We start from the raw sequence: 20,037 nt of genomic DNA, 5'->3' as shown, positions 1-20,037 counted from the left end.
GTGAGTACAATGTTGTTGTGACGGATAGAAAGTATAAGACCCAAGTTGCAACAAACAGGAATGATCCATTAACCTAGAGCAGTTAGTGTGTGGGTAATTAAATTCTGACTTTATGAGATGTTACCTTGTTCTCCATGACTTCAGGTTTGGGTGGAGTCAAGGGGGCTTCACAGTTCAGGACATGTTTCCTCCTTTGCTCATTTTCCTGCTCTGCTTGCTGCCACAGACAAAAACATGAGGATGTTAAATGCATCTACTGATCGACATGTGAAGGTCAAATAATAAGTGTGACATTGGCTCACTGTGACTGACTAACTGAGCTGTAAGGATCCTGGAATAGCTGGGTTTTTTTAGTTGTCAGCGAAGCAGCTATCTGCTGCACTGTCTGTTCATTTAGCCCAGAAATCAATAAAGTAAGTGTTATCTGACCTTGTAGGCCTTGATGAATCTGACAAAAACAGGGAAGAACACCGAGGGAGGGGTGGTTTTAGAGTTCTCTCCGAAGTACTCCACAGCTGAGTCATACACGTCCTGGAAAACAGACAAAAAATGAGACAAATTTAGCCAAAGAAATGGAGGCGGACATCAGAAATATGTGTAACTGGGTGATTAAAGATGACCTGTGCAGTTTTTCCATCGGCTGTGAGTGAGTCGAGCAGCTCGGTGTTTCTGCTGAGAAACGTCTGCAGCACAGGATTTTCTTTCTCCACAGAGAACTCCCTCCTGGTCACCTCCATGCCTCGCTCCAGAGCTCGCACGTCCTGCACAATACTGTCCAGAGAAACTACGACACAAAGGAAAGAGGTGAGTTAGTGCTTCAGTGTAACGTTCCTATCACTGCTGGTAGTGTGGTTATTAGACTGTGTGGTATTAATGCTCATGCAAGATTTTAAAGGTCACACTGCGGTGTCGGGGTCAAAAAAAGAACCTGCACAAAGGTCTAAAAAACATGAATGAGGTGATCACAGCAGTCCCACTGTTAGGACATTATTAAAGATGACATTTGATTTTCATATCTGCACAAATGTGGTTTAGTGTCAAATGATTTTGACACTAAACCACAGAGGAGGCTCTGTTCCTCTCTTCTGATTGACTGACTGTTTTCTGAGTGAATAAAAATACAGCAGATTTCAGGTAAAACACTTAGAGAAACAAAATCCTGCAAGGTTGGATAGTAGGTCCTGGTGGGCGGGGCTTGGGCGTGGCTGAGAGCGGTGGCTGCTTTATTGTGACATCACAAAGTTCCAGAAGTCCTGACAGCTGGTTTTAAGGCTCAGTTTCTGAATACAGGCTGTGTGCATTTCTCTGTGGACTGAGGCTTTGATACTTTCACAGTATTAATATAGAACCTAGACCTGATCTATAATCAAACAACACATGGACATCTACCTTTAAACTGTATGGGACCTTTTTAAGTCGTTGTCCAGACAAATTTAAAATGTGAGGATTTGCTGCTTTTTTCTGTTTTATAAGCCTGTAAACTAAACATTTCAGTGTCGCTTTCAGATCTGGGAAATAATGATTTGAGGCATTTGAACTATTTTCTAACATTTTCTGAAATTTTCTTCCAAAGATTCATAGAAGCATTTTCAGCTCAAAAATATTTCAAAGAAACAAATAGTTTTAGTTTTGAAAATGCATCAAAATCAAATAAGAATGACACATCTCTTAACTTGGGCTCTGCAGGGCGTTGAGCAGTGTAATGTTGATTAAGCTATAGTGGGAAAGCAGATGGTGAACTGTATGTGTGGAGCTTTATGAGAGATGGATGGAGCAGGATCAGTAACTGCAGTGAGTGTGTACCGAGTGACGCCTTGTCCAGGAAGTGCAGCTCTGTGTAGAAGGACTGCAGCTCTGGGTATTTCTCCTGGATGATGCTGACGATGAAGTGAAGCAGTGTCTGTTTACGGTCTGTAGATTTGGTGTCTAACAGCTAAAGAAAAACAAAGTGTGTGATCACAAGTTGAGCAAAAGATTCTCAGATTTTCTACAGAAACAGACACAATGAATATTTCTGTAGGTTATACTCACCAGGTCTAAACTCTGCAGGCGGAAGCCGTACGCTGCCCCTCGCTTGCTGCTGTTCATGTAGTTTCCAAACGCTAAGATGATCTTCACATCACAGACAGGAAACAACAAGGTCAAACCATTTTGTACGACAAGAAATTACTGTCATACACGTAAAATACCATTATAGTAGAGGCAAGGCTAGTTTATTTATATTGCACCATTCAGACACAAGGCAAGGCAAGGTGCTTTACAGAGGCATGGAAATACATTAAAATAGAACATTAAGATGGCATCAAAATAGCATTTAAAAGCAATGAAAACAGATTTGAATTAGTAAAAATATTTAAAGAAGTCATATCAGTCATAAGGAAACATGTGATGTCTCACAATTCAAATAAACTTTGACCCCTCTCCTCAAACTCGAGATAAAAACAGAAAAACTTCTCCCTTCATAAAACAGCTTTAACCTTTTATAGTCAGCTGAACATAATGTGCACACAGATCTTTGACTGTTGGTAACATTTTCACATCAGGTTCTTCACTATAGTCATTTTTTATGAGACAAAATGTTTGTAGTTTAAGTCGGTAGCAAATATTATCAAAGCTGAGGAGAAGAAACTGATGTTATTTAGATGTATTAACTTTAATACTGGTAAAATAATATTTAGATGTAAATTAATGAAAATAATAAAGCACAAAATTAAAGGCAGTTTTTACTAATTGTTCTATTTAACTGTTCATTTTCCTTCTTTCAGATTCATGGTAAAAATGAACTTTTGTTTCACAAATGACTCGAGCTCCCACACGGACACATAATGAACAGCAAAGAGACAGTGGAGCGAGAAGAAGCTGCTGCTCTGTTACTACGTTATTCTTCTGAAAATAACAAACTCACCTCAAGGATTTTCTTCAGTTTGCTGGAGGATTTGATCGACATCGAGGCGGCGATGATGGCGTTGAGTTGCTGAGGGAATAATAGTTGATATGATTATTTATTTCTAAACTGTGAAGGACCAAATTATTACAGGCTGCCTCACTTAATCCACAGCGTGCTGCATCTTAAAACAATAGTTTCATATTTGAGGAAGTATACTTATTTTGTTTCTTGCAGAGTTAGATGAAAAGGTTGATATTTTTTTATCTTTAGACAGAGCCAGGCTAGCTGTTTCCCTGTTTCCAGTCTTTATGCTAAGCTAAGCTAAACCTCTGGAAGCTGAATGTCTTTTATTTTGTCAGACTGATTTATACATTTTGTGCACTGTATGTGATTTTAATGTCAGTGCTTCTGCTTTGCAGGTTTCAATCAGTCTCTTCTGAGAGTTCTGGGAGTTTATTAACGTGCCCCATGCCTGTTAAATGAAGCTATAAAATAAAAACTAAACCGCTGGTTCTAGAGAACAGAGGTGATCTTGTCATCTAACTCTGTAAAAAAATAAATAAGCATTTTTCCCCAAATATGGAACAATTGTTTGAAAACAGATGAGGCTGACTGTGAGTGTGAAACTGCAGCAGTCAGTGTCAGAACAGGAGCAGTTCTGTGGTTTCATTTAAACTGTCTGAACCAGAAGTTTTCAAACTGTGAGACGTGGACAGGTGGATGCAAGTGTAAAACAACAGGAAGTTAGTTATTGTAGCTTGGCCACTGATTTGCGGTCAGCAGCAGCAGAGTCGGTGACACAGAGCTCATGAAGGCAGGTAAGGTATTTAAAAACCCGTAGGTCCTGATTGCTGTAATTTCTGTCAGAAATATCTGATTCACAGTCAAATCCAAACACAGACGTCATACACACATCTATAAATTCAGTCTGACCTATAATTTTCTCATATATCATTCTCTCTGATGTCCATCAGGCTCCAGAATCTGAGATTCCCCCCCCCCATGAACTCACGGGCTGTATCAGCTGGACACTCTCAGGGAAATTGCCCATGAAGGTGAGAGTGCTGATGCGCTGCGAGAGCCTCGGGATCTTGCTGAAGCGCACCATGAAGCGGTCCTCCTCGCTGAGCTCGTCCAGGGGCCTGCCCTCGCACTCGTAGTTGTGGATGAGCTTCATCTCGTACTCTGTGGGGATGAAACGCTCCAGCAGCTCGAGGAAGTCCAGACTCAGAGCTCTCTGGTTGTACCTGTGGGGGCGGCAGTGATGTGAATTTAAAGTGTCTCACTATTTATATATATATGATGTAGAAACAAATGGAGTTTAGGTTTAGAGCGTACGTCTCGATGGCGCAGCAGATGTCAGACGCAGCCATTCCCTCCTTACGCAGGGTGATGGCCAGGTTTTTGGCCCTGTTGGGCTCCATTAGAGAAACTTTACTGGGGGTCTTGTGGGCCAGTTTCATCTTGAGGGTGCCCGGGTCTACAGGGGCGGACTGGGCCTTGGTCTTGAACTGCTCCTCAAAGGTGGCCATGTTTAGCTCCTGGTAGGAGAGATCCATCAAAGACAGAGAGAGAAATACACAGAGCTGAGAAATGAGACATTAAATGTTGCTTGAACTGTTGCAGTGTAAATGGCTGGTAAGGACTCACATTATACATGTTTAATTACACCATTTTAATCCCAATAGTATTAAATCTAACAAGAACATGAAACTGGAAACAGGTTCTAAGATAAACTGTTCCTGTTGAGGTTTGTTACATTTATGACCAGAGTAGTTTCCAGTTAATGGAAGAAAATGTAAATGTGTTAATTTTTTTGATTGTTGCAAGTTAAAATGGAGGATTCTCAGAGATGATCTGAGCTGATTTTACGGAGCAGTTATTAAAGAAATAACTCAGGATTATATAAGATCTGAGTTGCTGTTTTTTCCATTTCACAAGAAAGAATTGTGTAAAGGTTTGTGACCACAAAACTGTTGGTGTTATTGCTTTTATTCCAAAGCTGAAGTTTGATTTTAACTAGAGTAAAATACTGTATTTCTCAGGAAAGGGAGGGAGTTTTTGTGTTTAATTAACAAAAACCAATAAACCTTCTACAAAAAAAGGAATGGAAGTGAATAAATACATTGAGGTAATGACTGTGTGAGACGAAGTGGATTCAACAGAGCTGAGTGTCACACAGTGGATACCTGGATGATGTGGGTTTAGTCAGTGACAGTAGTGACAAACACAGACACTGGAAACAGGAAGTGGTCAAACCTCTAAGACGTGCTCGTCGTCCAGCTCGTTGAAGATGGTTCCTGCCACCTGGTTGGATTTGAGGGCCTGCCAGTTCAACAGCGGCATCCGGTATTTGGTCTGAATAGGATTCTTTTTTTTACGACCTGGAAGAAAAGGATGAAAAAAAGTTCATGAGCTCAAACAGACAATCAAAAATATTTCTCTCTATTCGGACAGTGAATTATTGGTAAAATACTAAAGTCGTTTTTATGGTGAACTGTGCATTTACATTTTTTCTCTCAGGATAATGTTACAGTTCCAGAGTTTAGGTCCAAACCAAACCACTGTGCTCTGATGGCAGACTCACCTGAGCTCCCATCTGCCCCTGGCAGCTGCATCGCACCATCTCCAGGAGGTAGCAGGGGGGGTGGAGCTGCAGGAGGAGGAGGAGGAGGAGGAGGAGGAGCTGCAGTTGAGCCTGGAGGAGGAGGAGGAGGTGGTGGTGGTGGTGGTGGTGGAGGAGGTGGTGGAGGAGGAGCTTGCGCCGGCACTGACTCTAAAGCAGCTTCAGATAGGTGTGGCGGCGAGTCTGAGCAGGTGGGAGTGGCCTCATGGTCATTTCCTGTATCTACTTCATCTTTAGCTGTGAGGGAAACAACAACACTGTTATTTTACATTCATCAAAGTCCAACTGAAACAGTCAAGTGAAGCTGCAGGACGTGTTCATGTCTGGGAGTTGGATAAGAAGGAAACTTCAGCAGGAACTACTGTGGGTTCTCGTTCAGAGTGTGTGAGGCAGCTGTATTCAGGTGGTGTTGGAATAATCAGGAAAACTCGTGTGAACGTGCCCACCCCCGAGTCAGAACAACAACTTGGATAGTTGGCCAAAATTTTTGTTCCGCGACTTGCCGAGTTGTTGAAGTCATACATGGCCGACGAAAGTAAATGTTTGTTTTATGGTGAGAAACTTTTGATTAATTGTGCAAATTCAAGTTTAATTTGTATTCTGGAATCAGGTTGTAACAGTTACCATCCACGCAGACAGATCTAGATTAGTTAGAAAAGTTATTTATCAGCAGTAACCCTGTGAACTTTGCACTCATCAGTCAAACACTCATCCATCTGCTGATACACTGATGAACACACCTCATAACGTTATCAGTATATTTTAGGATTATTATTGTCTCAGTACATTTGTAGACTTGCAGACAGTTTAAAAGCTGTGTCTCTTTGGTTTTTGTGTTTGGAAACAGTTATAAAATACATCACATCTTCTTTGTAGCATCCATGTTGTTTCCACACTCAGACTTAAAGGCACATGGACACGCTGAAGTTGGAAAAACAACTTCCTAACTCGGGAAATGGAAACATCTGAGGAGCACATGAATGCAGCATGACATTCAAGATTTGATTGGCTGTATCCAAATAAAATTTATGCAGACGCACCTTCATGAAACCAAAAAAAAAATCTAAAATAAAAGTTTCTTCCTCATGATTATAGATTTTTTCTCAAAGGACAAAACAGAGCAATGAACTTGAGCAGGTCTTCATCAGTTCAGCTCACTCTCTACAATTCACTGTGTTCAGTCTGTGTGAGATTATGTAGATTCTGATGGTGGAGGCCACTAGACACAGTTCATCTACATTCATCTTATTTTGAAATGATCATAGTGACAAAATAGTGCAGGAGCAGAAAAGATCAGAGGCTGTTAACTGCTCATCCTGAGGCCTGACTCATTTTCATGTTCAAGGCTGAAAAGAAGAGCTTTTATAATTTGTCTTTTTGCGAAACATTCAACATTTAACTGTGATGCACTCGACACCAACAAGTCTCTTTCTAAACCGAAAATACAGCTCGACCTGGAGGACAGACGTGAACGCTTGTTTTTCATAGAGTTTAAAGCGACTGCCTGCGTCTCACCTGCGAGGAGAAAGTTCAGGTGTCTCTGTGAATTCAACCTGAAGCGGCCTTACACTTCACACATGCAGGGGAACAAGAGCGAGGAAGGAAAGAGAAGCTGCTCGACTTCAGAGTGAATATCAGAGTTTCTTATCAACTCTGTAATAAATATTATTTCAGGCTCTGACCTTTCTGAACCACGTCCTGGATGACGGGGACCACCTGAACGTCCAGGTGTCCAGATGAGGAGCGCTCCATCCGGACGAGGCCCTGCTCCACCAGAGCCTGGACTTTGGCCTCCAGCTCCCTCAGGGCCTCGGTGGATCGGTCCTTGTCTCTCTCTCTTTCCCTCTCTCTCTCTCGTTCAAGCTCTCTCTCTCGCTCCCGCTGCTGCAGCAGAGTCACCTGAGAGCATGACTCACGCAGACTCTCCTGTGACACACACACCAGCAGGAAACAGTCATGATAAAGTGGTCAGACTGAAATACACAGTCAATACACATGCAAAGAGGAGAATGATGTACTTCACCTTTAGGAGCTCCACCTCCTTTGTGGTCTGAATGAGCTTCTTCTCCAACTCTGACACTTTCTCCATCGCCTCCCTCTCACTCTCCTGAAGCCTGCTGCTCAGCTGAGACACCAACACACAGGTTTCATTTACACGCGGTGATGATCTTCATTGTCTTTAGCGGTTCACTTTTTGTAAACTTTGTGTTGTAGATTTACTTTTTATATTTAATAAATCTGAAAATCAAATCAAATCAAAAACATGTTTCACTTTGTCATCACAGATTTTTCAATTAATTCATGTCAATTAATGGGCAAAATTCTTTTTTATCGTTTTAAAATTAAATCTACGACACAATAAAGTGTGTAAACAGTGAAGGGGTGGTTGTATGGTTGTATGGTATGGTGGTTGTATATCCACCTGTGTGTTGTGTTCCTGCAGCTCCTCCATGTGTTCCAGCAGAGCGTTCTTCGTTTCTGCATCCTCCAGCAGAGCTCCCACATCAAACACATTGTCCAGGTAGGCCTGAATCTGCACCAGCAGTCTGTCGCTCTCCGTGAACTTCAACCTCTACACACACACACACACACACACAAAATTATTGTTATTCTATTTAAATCTAGTTACATACGTAACAACTACAAAAGCATAAAATGAAGCGCTACATTTTGTGAAATTTACATACAACAACAGAATCTTTCTTCTCGTGTATAAAAGTCTAAAACAATCCTCATTTTAAAGTCTGATTTCAGGGGTCAGACTGTGAGGTCAAAGGTCAGACTTGCCTCCAGGTAGTCATCCAGGCCGTGTCGAGTGAACTCGTACTGAAGGTGCACTCTGAAGTTCATGTTTTCCACTGAGTGCACCACGATGTTGATGAACTGCATACAGGCCACCTGGTGGGCACACACAGTAAATACTTCACTCATGTTTACAAGTGAAGAGGCTGCGATTTAAAATGTCCAACTAAAGCTTCAGAGTTCAGGATCAGGGTGTCTAGTCCAGATGTGGAGGACACAGCTGGAGCCTGATCCTGAACTCTGAACCTTAAACAGTGAAAAATCTTCAAACTGTTTTTTCTAAAAGCTGTGTTTACTTCCACATAAAGTCCCAATGACGACAGAAACTTACTCAACATGTATATTGATAATCAATTAATCATTCAGTTATTCATTAAGTCTTGAATGTTAAGTGAAAAACTTTGGGCTTTAGGAAACTGTGACAGACATTTTACATTGTTTTCTGATGTTGTACAGGCAAAATGATGAGAAATTAATCAGCAGATGAATTGATAATGAAAATAATTACTTCATTATAGCCCCACTCCCATGTCACATGTGCAGCCTCACCTCTTTTGTAGCTTCAAGTTTTTTTTGCTGTATTTACATGATATTCATTGTTTGAATTGACTTAACAACAACTTAGAGATTTATTCATTCATTCATTCATGTGTTCACTCAACATTAAATTCAACACTATAACCTCTCTGTATTTGCACCCACAGGTGTGATCTCAGGGTTAAAGTGAACCAGTGAATCCACATTAACAAACATCAGCTGAGTGCTGTTGTATCTTACTCACTGCACTCTGCACATTTCACATAATTGCACACAGTCTGTTTAATTAAAAAGGAAGACTGTCATTTTGTAAATGGCTCTGTCTGAGAGCTTCATTATGACGAATGATGACTGTAATTACTGATCTTTTTTTTCTGTTGTTCAAACTGCAGTTTTAACAATAGAGATTTTTTCCAAATACCAAATGAAGATCTATTAAGTGTCTATTCATTTTAGTTATTTCACACAGGTGGACAACATGATGTTACTGGTGATTACCAGCATCACATGAAGCAGACTGTAGGTTATTAAACTCCTCTGTTTTGTTTTCACGTCCCTTGACAGGATAAGACTAATCCATAAATGCTTTATAACATATTCTACTAAAAGTGTCATGTTTTTAAACACTTTTAAACCTGCCTGTTTATATTTGGACTTGTGTATGAAGAGTTAATACATATTTTATAACACACTATAAGCTATGTTCATGTGTGTGTAATCATACATTTACAGCATTGATTAACTGTTATAGATCAGTTATAGATGCTACATGAGAGGACGTGACAAATACATTAAAACACATAAAAAGTCTTCAGTCTTCATTCACACATACACGTACTATATGGCCAAATGTATGTGGACATGTCCAGTTTTGTTTAGTGGGACTGTTTATCACAGTTTGGACCACAAGTTCTAATAAAGAGAAACAAACAAACAAAAAAAGGAGCTAAAGAGTAAAAACTGCAGGAAACACTGAGGGCAGGTGGAAAACATGACCTTCTTACCAAGAACTTTACTGTCACTGTCCCCGCACTCACTACAGAAAAACCTCTTCTTCCCTGCTGCTAGTTTTATTTTACCATGTAGTCATAAGGGGAGATTTATTTGTACAGCCCTAATCACACACGTAAGTGATTCAATGATTATTAATTTAAAAAAATATATTAGTAAAAACCATAATAAGAAAACAGTATAAAAACAGATTATAAAACATCTAATCTAATTAAGGTGCAAAGATTAAATGATTAAATGAAGGCAGTGGAGAACACATCTTCGAGACCTGTTGGGCTTATAAACATCAAATCATTTCAAAAATATATTTCGGGCTCAGACCATTTAGTGAATAATAATAAAACAAGATTATAAGCGAACTATATTTCCTAAAAGAGAGATGAATCCCACCCCCTCTCTCACTGGAGAGCCGTGTGATTTCTGGTGTCAGTTTCTGGAAGTTCAATCAGATTGAACTCTACATGAAGCAAAGATGGTGAGTCAGTTTGTGGACAATCATATATGGGTGTAATGTTTAGGTGTCCACATACTTTTGACCATTTCCTGTGCATATAATATCTGGACACACAGTCTTTACCATGAAGTCGATGTTGCTGTCTTCACTGCGGAAAAACTCCATGAGCTTCTCAAATCGACTTTTCTCTCCACACACCTGAGAAACAACAACAACAACAACAACAGGTGGTGTCAGATCACAGCAGCTTCCCACTTTAAAAACCACTGACTGTTACACCTTTGACTCTCTTCATTGTGTTGTGTGATTAATATGTTGCTCTGTTAAATCTAGGAGACGCCCCCTGAGACGCGCTGCTGATGACAGAAAAGATAAATCAACTTGTTCCAAGGACTGCATCTCCTCCGTGTGTTCTCACATGGGGGCAGTGTGCTCACACAGTATCAGAGTAATGCATCTCTCTATCTAGCCACATACACTCTGCAGTATTTAAATGATGTGTGTGTTCAGCAAACATGTCATCTAATTACAGAGAATCATGTGGCTGCTGCTTGTGGTTGTGAATTTAGTGTCAGGTTCCGGGGACAAACACAAGTAACAGCAATAATAAAACCAGTGCATTGTGCAGGATAATTGCTATGAATACACACAGACAGGCCAAACATAAACAAGGCTTCAGGAAGTGTGTGTGTTGATGTTAGTTTGCTCAGCAGTTTCCTTGTCTCGTCCATTAGCAGCAGCATGTGAGCGTTTGCCGTCTTGTACTCTGCCCTCCCCCCTTTTCACCCACTCATGTTCGCTAAATAATGCAGCATGCCAACCCGACAGCCTGCACGGCCCAAAACAATGCCCACGTCCTGCCACTGAGCGACACATAAGCCAAGCTCCTGGCTCTCCGCCCGCCTGCTCGCCTCAGCTTCACGACCACGAGCACTGTATCGCTCTCTCCATCTTTCGCTCAATCTCCCTCTGGCTCTCGCCCACACACACCTCGGTGCTGCTGCTGCACCAAAACAAGTGGCACTCACTGTGATACTGGAGCCACTGCTGTGATAACTGATGCTGCACTAATCAACCAGCCAGGGGCTGATGTCGCCAGAGGATTCGGTGCTTACAGATGGACACTTGATTTTCTTCTTCTTTGTTGCTTCATTAAAGGAGTGTCTTTTCTTACTTTCAACAAATCTCATGAAGATCAAAACCAAAAATGAATTAATCCCTTTAACAAGCATCACGTGTGAATCTACAGCCTGAGCCACAGAGCTCCATTGTTTCCAAAAACTATTAAAAACCCCAAAAGTGGATTAATCCGCCGCTAAGAATAGTCCCCAACAAATACACTGTTTGCTCCAGTTTGAGTAACCTTTGCTAAAAACTACAGTTACCAGATGTTTAAGGAAGTTACTGAGATGTTTTAAAAATGAAACTATATATTTGTGGTGTTTTAAAAGATTTACATCTTCAGTAGGAACCAATGAACTTCCAAGGGGCTAAAGAGAAGTCAGATAATATTAAAAAACATCGACGGTACTGGTCTTTTCATTAGATTTATTGATAATAAAGAAAGGAACAGAATCATAATTTTATCATTTCATAATTTATTATCTTGTAGAGCTGGGCGATGTCGCTGAAATCAGTACTTTGATATCAATGTTTGTTGATGCTGCCGTTTTGCGCCCCTACGGCAGCAGGCGCACCTTGGTTTTCATGGTTACAATAATCGAGAGCAGCTTACATAAATTCCTCGCCGTGGTTACTATAATAAAAGTCATGGCTAGACCATCTTTGTTGTTAATAACGTGGTTACCCCTGTGGAACGGTCATGGATGAAAGATAATATAAACTGCTACATCTGTCGTAACCTGTCATAATTACTACAGCCACTAGATGTCGCCTAGCAACAAAACTTAACTGTGGGTCATAATAACCTGATGCACAAATGACCTAGAGGCTCGTTTTTTTTAGAGGAGAAAAGTCTCGTCATTTTACCACCGAGGAAGAAAGTTTATATTCAATTCAGAAAATTCAAATGAACTTGTTTCTGTTTCAGTCTTGTGTTCTTCCGCTGGATCTCAGTTTCAAAACAACTGTTTCATCAGAGTTTGAAAAATTTCTGGCTAACCCTTACAGACACTTTAATTCAGCTGCAGCAGCCATTCACTCTAATTAAACTGGTGTCTTAAGTGTTTCTGAAACTGGAGCTAAAATGGAAACAGCAGTTAATTCCAGCAGCTCCTGGCTATTTGCAATGAAATTACATTAGTGGTTTAAATCTGAATCCAGAAGCAAATGTGTATAATTGACATTAAAGTGCATTCCCTCCTCATAGTCAGGGAGGACTCGGCTTGTTGCAGGGCAGCTTTCCAACTTCATTGACGTTTACTAATAATAGAAACTCCTGGTTCAGGTCTAGCTCCTTCCTGTCAGTGTCGTTGAAGGATCTGTTGGCAACAGTTGCTGCTTTCTAAGGCAAAGATGAGAGACGGCCAAGGAGAGGTCAAAGGCAACTCAACAAGTGCTTCACATATTTACGCCTCTTCAGTCGGTTTTATCTGGTGGTGGGACAACTGCACAAAGCAGCTGAGGGGGGGCGGGGGGGGGGGCCAGGAGGGTCTGGGGTTCCCCTTAACCTGCTTTTCAAGGCATTAAAGGACAGACTGGAATGTGGGTGCTGTTACACTAACACCACGTCTATGTTGAGACTAAGACCAGTTTAAAATAAGGTCTGAATGTGGGCTGAGTCCTCCCAGCTGATGCTGGTAATATAGGGTAATGTGGTGAAATGTCTTTATGAATTCTTGCAACACACGGTGCTTTTATCCCTTGCAAGATTCAGCCACATCTAAAGAGTCTAAAAATCTCAGTAGGTGCTTGGTACTGGCTGAAAAAACTGTTAACTATTAAAAGCTGTTGGTGAATCTTTGATCAGACTTAGGGAGCGTTCTTGGACGGCTGCTCGAGTTTAGCATTTGAAAACTTTGGCCTCTTTGTTACATGGAAAAAACAGGTTCAGGGGAATAACTGACAAGTCATATTTCTTACAATAAGGTATTCAAATATAGGTATAGATACCAAAACTCAGGCATCATCATTTCAAAAGACACTCAGGCCTATTCCTGGTAAGAGTGAGTCATACCTGTTGCTTTTAGACCAGCATGACTAAGACTGGATCTATAGAATAGTAATTTCTAAGGTTTTGAAACAAAAGTCGCTGCAATCATTCCTCGTGTTCATACTGATCATAAGTGAGAAGAGACAAAATTCGTGTGCAAAAACACTTTCCAAACTTTAGCTTAAGTTTGATATGAAGCTTCAACGGTCTGATTTAGATAAATGAATCAGGTGTCTCACAGGGTTACAGTCGTTTTACAAAATTGTGTTGATATAACTGCTGCACCTCAGCACAGAGACTGTCTAAAAAAGGTGTAACTCTGGATGACTGACTTGATTTGACCAACTCACATCATATTAGCTTCAAATAAACTTTTTTACAGAACACGGACTGTAGATTTGAAAGTGTAAGCATGTAAGGAAGAGATGTTTTGATGCTGATGCTTCAGTATTGATACGGGCACCTGACTGTTGTTCTTAGACAGACCTGAGATAATGTGAACCCATCCTGTAAAGTAGCTCAGCAGATAAACCCATTAGAAAACACTCTGGTAACCCGTCATACCTCTTTGAAGTTGTCGAAAGCGGAGAGAATGATGTCATGGCCTCCTCTTACCAAACACACGGCGGCCAGCAGCTCCAGCACCAGCGCCTTCGTCCTGACAAGAGGAATTTGTATTTACATTTATTCTTGTATTTTTCTTGATTTTTTAAAAAGAAAATTTATGTGTTTTGTATTTAGTGATAAGATTTCTTATTAGATTCCACACGTTAAAGTTCATGTTCCTCACCTTGGGTTTCTGTTGTTGAGGCTGAGTGTGATCTCATTGACACAGCAGGGGTGCTTCATCACCAGGTTGAACCCAGACTAACCACACACACACACACACACACACACACACACACACACACACACACACACACACACACACACACAAATGATAACTGCCAATCACTCGACTACAGGAGACATTCTTACAGGCAGCTACAACACTGACTGTAATCACATTTAAACTAGAACAACTACATCACTCACATTCTTCTTACTTGGGAGTCAGTTTCTGTCAGGTACAGAAAGGTACATTAGTATTAAAAATACTAAATTATATGATATTTACTTAGTCAACATTTATTGATAGTATAAGGCAAAATAAAGCGACACCAAGTCATAATAATGGAATGAGTCACTATTTAGACCTTTAAGTAAAATAAGACAAAAAAATTAGGCTGAGTATCTGTAAATTATGATTTAGAAAAACAGAATTCTGTATTTGTAGCTTATGAATTGTAAGGCTGAATTTTGACTTTGTATCTAATAATCTTTACTTAGAAAGTCACATTTGTAAAGTAGTAACTGATAGTTATGACTTAGTATGTCTTATTTAAAACTTAAAAACTAAACTCTCTTAATTCTGACAGAAAATCAAAATTTCAACTTTGTAACTCATTATTATGACTTAGTGCCTATTAAATATGACTTAATTTTGACTTACAAATTAAAATATTGACATAGTCTCTTCATTTTGATTAAAAAGATCAAAATTCTGAATTTATACCTCATAATTTTTACTTAAAATCAGAATTACTTTGTATCATTATCTGGATTTGAAAAGTCACATTTTAACTAAGTAACTCAATAACTTAGTCTCTATAAATAATGCCTTAATTTTTACTTAGACAGGTAGATTTTTAATTTATATATCTCAATCACGATTACGAAAATGAAAATGATGAATTTGTATCTAATGATCTTGATTTATAGTTATATTTGTAATTTAGATGCTGATAATTATGACAATTTGACTTAGAAACTTTTAATTTTGATAGACAGTCAAATTGTGAATTTGTAGCTCATAATTCTTTCTTGAAGTCAGAATTTTGACTTTACATCTCAAAATATACATTTTAACTTAAATTAAACATGACTGTGAAAGTGAATTTTTTTTTGACTCAGTATCTCTTGGTCTCATTCTGTCATTACTATTTTCATTATTTCATTCCTCACATTCTATCCATTTTTTCTTTTCTTGGAAGAAATGGGCCTCCATACCTTCCATACCTTTCTGTCAAAACGATGATTAGAGACGTTGAGTGGGTGGCTTTGAATACCTGATAGTTCATGATGGCACGTAAACACATGATGCAGAGGTGAACATCGTCTTTCTGGCTCACGACACGCGAGTTCCTCACAGCTTTCCTGTTTTGGAGAGAGTTGAATCTGCCAGGTAAGAGACGCTGTGGTTACAGCTTTGTCGTCCCTACACCTAAAGTACAATGCTAACAGCTTAGCATGTGTGCTTATGATTCATATCATGGTGGGTTTGATGGTTGTATGTGCCTGGATTGTATGACAAAGTAAATGATCAAATGAGCGCCACAGACAAACCGAACACTCCCTCTGGTCTGATGATGGGTCAGAGTGTGTGTTTCTCTCACATTCACACTTACACAGTCTGAACATGAGGCCGACAAACACACACGTAGGTAGAAGTTCTCACAATGACATGCAGTCGCTTCAGATCAGAGAGATAACATGTCAGAGAATGTGCGTGTGTTTGTTTGAGGTGTTTGTTTACAGTGTAACGTGTGCGTGTGTGTGTGTGTGTGTGCATGTATATCACTGCTTTGTTTGTGTCCCTGTGTGTGAGAGTCTGCTCTCTATACTGATCCAACTGTATTTGGATAACAAATGCAAACAGCCACAGCTGCTACAACTGTGTCGTGTGTCTCATCAGATCCGGAGTTTGTTAGAAACAGTTTGATGCACCGAGCTGAGTGTTTGCAGCAGATGAAGGATTTCTGTGTGTGTACGAACATGATCATGTGTTTTTGTGAAATTGTGTGCAAGTGTAAATCACAATTTGCCCATCTCTGCAGTAAAAGCCATGTATCTATCGTCACCGTGTATCGTCTCCTAGTCTAACCTACTCTGTTGTTTTAGGTAAATTATATGGCCAAAAGTCTGGGTCTGTTTTTCATTGTTTGGGTTACACTTATTAGCTCCTGACAATAAAGCGCTTCCTACTACAATACTGTGCAAAAGTTTTACAACTGCTTGGGCCCCCCCAAGGACTGACAAACTTAACTCCACAACAAAGTCTCAAAAAGCAGATCCCTCCCCCTTAAAGAACTAATGAACTATTTCCAATGACATCTCAGAATCAGTTTTTTTAAAGTCAGTACAGTAACTATCTGGTCTTATATCGTGGGTTATTTACACTGTGACAACATTGAAGTATTTAGTGATTTGTTTAGGTTTTCAATGTTCCTTGTACCTATATTTTGAAAAGTACAAGGTTTTTTGTGTTTATACATTTTCATATTTTATATTTATTTCATTTTGAAAATTCTGCTAATTTTAACATTTGGAATTGAAAAAATGTTTAGATTCTGTACATTTCATACATCATTGGTGTCTGATTATTTATTACATTAGTATGATAAACACTGATTGGACTTGTGGAACTAAAACATATGGGAAAAATGTTATGTGGCCACATACTTTTGGCAAAGTCACGTTATAATTAATGAGTTACGAATAAATTTTAAAACAGACCTGATGGAGCTCAGTTTCTGACTTACGGAAGATATTATTTATTTTCTCGTGGGACATGAACAACTTCAACTCTTTGTGCGTCTCCTCACCTGACTGTGAAGGCCTTGCCGGCCTTGGAGGCGCTGTGAGAGGGGGAGTTGCTGGCACTTCTGCTCAGATCTTCCGCTGACTTGTCCATAGTTTTGCTTTTGTCTGTGGGCAGCGGGCCGTTGTCCAGAGTGTCTGTGTCGTACCTGTGAGTCACAGTCAGGTGAGAAGGGTCAGAGTTCACGCTCATGTAAATGAAATTTTGAATGTGTGAACCTAAAATTCTGTTTTTCAGGCTGATACCTACGTGACAGCGCTATGAGCGAAGGACAGATAATCCACAAGAACATCTAGGCCTTGGTTTTCCTCGTTGAGGAACTCCTGAGCCCAGCTGTGAGGAGAAAACATCTTTTCACTCTGCCGCTTCTTTCATTTAACAGTAGTCCGAACTCGACAAAGGTTTGTTTCTCACTTTGGGATTTGAAGTAAAACTCACCCAATGTGATTGGTCCTCAGGGAAATCTCCAGCTCTCTCAGGATCTGAGTGGACTCTTGGACACGTCTCTTAAACTGACAGAAACACATGCAGGTGGTTATGAGGTCAGTGGACGCTTCATTATTCAGAAAATGACTTGAAACTGAGATGTGTGACGTGGATTCTACCTTTCGACTGACTCCTCCATGATCCAGATAACTCTTCAGCTTCTCCAAATATGCAGACGGTGGATTCTTCACTTGAAACCTCTCCTGCAGATACAGAGGAACACACACACGCACGCACATACACGCACATTGATTGCTGTACTGCAATGAGAGGAGGGGGGGGGGGCCAGAGGGCAGAGCTCAGCCGGGGTTTCACACAGTTTGATTACACAGCGTCTCTTATGCAAATGAGTTTGATCTTAACAAGCTTCCAGAAATTATTCTACTGTGGTGCAGCAGTTACAATCACGCACGCTTCAGCCACACCAGCCCCACTCACACCCTTTCACTAAACCATCTATTTTTTCACTTTTTGAAATTGTGGAAATTTTCTGGCTTCCATTTTTTGCGCAGTTAATTATCTGTCAATTAAGAAAAGCTGCATGAGCCACTGTGTGATAGTGACAGGCAACATCTGTCACTCTCCCATCAGGTTGGTAAGGACCTGTCTGTGGTTGCTACGGTGACGTACAATATTGATGAGCTTCCTCGTGTTTGTGTGCGTGTGTATGGGTTGGGATGTTTTCCTGTGTTTGGTATTCACATTGCATCAGTATATTGATTGACCTACATTGGTTACAAATCCACTGCCTATAAAACAGGCCCATTAATCATCTTACGTCTAAAAAAGAAGTGATTCACAGTCAGCAGGATGACAGAGCAGACCCACCTGGTCACAGATCAGGTCCCATTTTTTCTCGTTGTCGTACTGGCTGAGGATCTTCACCTTGTCTGGAGGAAGATTCATCGTGTTCTGGAAGGGGGGGGGAAAAAGAGAGATTCAGGCTTTTGAGGAAAAACAGCAGTAAACCTGCAGCACGACAGAAAAATACTGATGATATATGAGCATCATTTTTCATTTTTGCCATTTCCAAAGCCTCAAGACTCGTGTAACAAAACCTATTTTAAAGTCCAGCTGAAGTCGATGCTACTGACACTCCCATCAGCCTCAGCTAATAAGCAAATGTTAGCATGCTAACATGTTTAAAAAAAAAAAAAAAAAAGAAGGTAAACATTACACCTGCTTAATATCAGCATGTTAATATTAATATTGTGAGCATGTTAGCATGTTGTATTAGCATTTTTCTCAAAAGAGAGCACAGGGCATGTAACTGATCTGTTCACTGCAGCAGAAAACTTTCAATTAAAAAAAATTAAAAAAATAAATTTAATTCATGTAATTTAATTGCACTTCAACTAGTTTTATAAGCACTTTGTTGTGATAAATAAAATCTTATTCCAAAGTGTCCATCTTTTTATATACAGTTTATGCTTCATTCAACTAAATGTACTTTTTCTTTTTACTTTTAATGTTACGTTATACTTCTTCGCTACATTACTTTCCAGCTTGTTACTTGACATTAAGATTATAAAAACAATATATAATCAACGAATAAATCATGATGTATATCATAGATTAAACCAGGTAGCAGTATATAACAGTTAAAATTAGCTCCACCTTTACTACACACTGATGCATCAGTAACAATAATCAAATTATATATTGTCTTCTTAAATGGGCCAAACTGCATAACAGGTTTTATGATGTATTTTGATGCTAATACTTTGGTACTTTTACTTCAGTATAACTTGTACTGCAGGATTTCTTCCACTACTGCCTAAAAAACTTTAAATGACAATTTGTATTATTTTCCATCTCCACACTTAGGCCAGTACACTGTCTTTACCAGGATACACATCTTAACCTCCAGTATGTTCTTATGGATCTCAGGTACACAGGTAATATTCTGTACAAACGGACTAACCAGACAGTCAGGGAAACGATATGATATCAAACACTCTGGGCCTCTGGACACTTCATGACTCTGCAGCCTCCTTCAATAATTCATGGCTCTGCTGTAGATGATTTCACTCAGAGGGACGTTACAGCTCTCGCTCAGTCACCGTGTGAGTCAGAGGTCCGTGTGGCCTCACTGGTCATTTTCAGTCTGTTGTCACAACAGATCCGTGTGCTACTGAAGCACCGTGGTGTCACTCGTCACCTTCTCGTGACTGGTGACCAGTAACAAAATGAGTCCAGAGGTGGAGGAAGCTCTCACATGGTTTACTGAAGTAAAAGTAGAAATACCACATTTACACACAAGTACACAAGTCTTATATGTAAATCCTGCTACAGTACAAGAAGTATTATTGACACAGTGTCATTAAAGTATTAAAAGTACTCAGTGGAGAGAAATATATATATATATATATAAAACTTTTAATAATAGCTTATTGTTACCAGGGGTTTATGTTTTCACCTGCTTCTGTTTGTCAGCAGGATTATGCAAGAAGTACTGAGCCCATATGCACCAAACTTGGTG

The 20,037-nt window shown here is 39.8% G+C and overlaps 1 protein-coding gene across 1 annotated transcript in view; it reads right to left on the bottom strand.

The window, feature by feature from the left end:
* The window catches only part of LOC111219802 (formin-like protein 1), a 32,960-nt gene that overhangs the window by 3,871 nt on the left and 9,052 nt on the right, over positions 1 to 20,037 (bottom strand). The window contains exons 2-23 of the mRNA XM_022742595.1: positions 18,384 to 18,467; positions 17,508 to 17,758; positions 17,319 to 17,402; positions 17,074 to 17,217; positions 15,538 to 15,625; positions 14,220 to 14,296; positions 13,994 to 14,087; positions 10,441 to 10,515; positions 8,301 to 8,411; positions 7,936 to 8,085; positions 7,537 to 7,638; positions 7,196 to 7,439; positions 5,475 to 5,750; positions 5,147 to 5,271; positions 4,226 to 4,428; positions 3,900 to 4,134; positions 2,906 to 2,974; positions 2,032 to 2,112; positions 1,804 to 1,933; positions 621 to 784; positions 430 to 531; positions 125 to 217 (exon numbers count right to left, since the gene is read on the bottom strand). Of these exons, the coding sequence (XP_022598316.1) occupies positions 125 to 217; positions 430 to 531; positions 621 to 784; positions 1,804 to 1,933; positions 2,032 to 2,112; positions 2,906 to 2,974; positions 3,900 to 4,134; positions 4,226 to 4,428; positions 5,147 to 5,271; positions 5,475 to 5,750; positions 7,196 to 7,439; positions 7,537 to 7,638; positions 7,936 to 8,085; positions 8,301 to 8,411; positions 10,441 to 10,515; positions 13,994 to 14,087; positions 14,220 to 14,296; positions 15,538 to 15,625; positions 17,074 to 17,217; positions 17,319 to 17,402; positions 17,508 to 17,758; positions 18,384 to 18,467 (2,982 nt within the window). The remainder of the gene's footprint in view (positions 1 to 124; positions 218 to 429; positions 532 to 620; positions 785 to 1,803; positions 1,934 to 2,031; positions 2,113 to 2,905; positions 2,975 to 3,899; positions 4,135 to 4,225; positions 4,429 to 5,146; positions 5,272 to 5,474; positions 5,751 to 7,195; positions 7,440 to 7,536; positions 7,639 to 7,935; positions 8,086 to 8,300; positions 8,412 to 10,440; positions 10,516 to 13,993; positions 14,088 to 14,219; positions 14,297 to 15,537; positions 15,626 to 17,073; positions 17,218 to 17,318; positions 17,403 to 17,507; positions 17,759 to 18,383; positions 18,468 to 20,037) is intronic.

The sequence above is a fragment of the Seriola dumerili genome, unplaced genomic scaffold, assembly GCF_002260705.1.
Source record: "Seriola dumerili isolate Sdu_G_001 unplaced genomic scaffold, Sdu_1.0 BDQW01000068.1, whole genome shotgun sequence".
Taxonomy (NCBI): Eukaryota; Metazoa; Chordata; class Actinopteri; order Carangiformes; family Carangidae; genus Seriola; species Seriola dumerili.
This window is presented reverse-complemented; position numbering and strand designations above follow the sequence as displayed.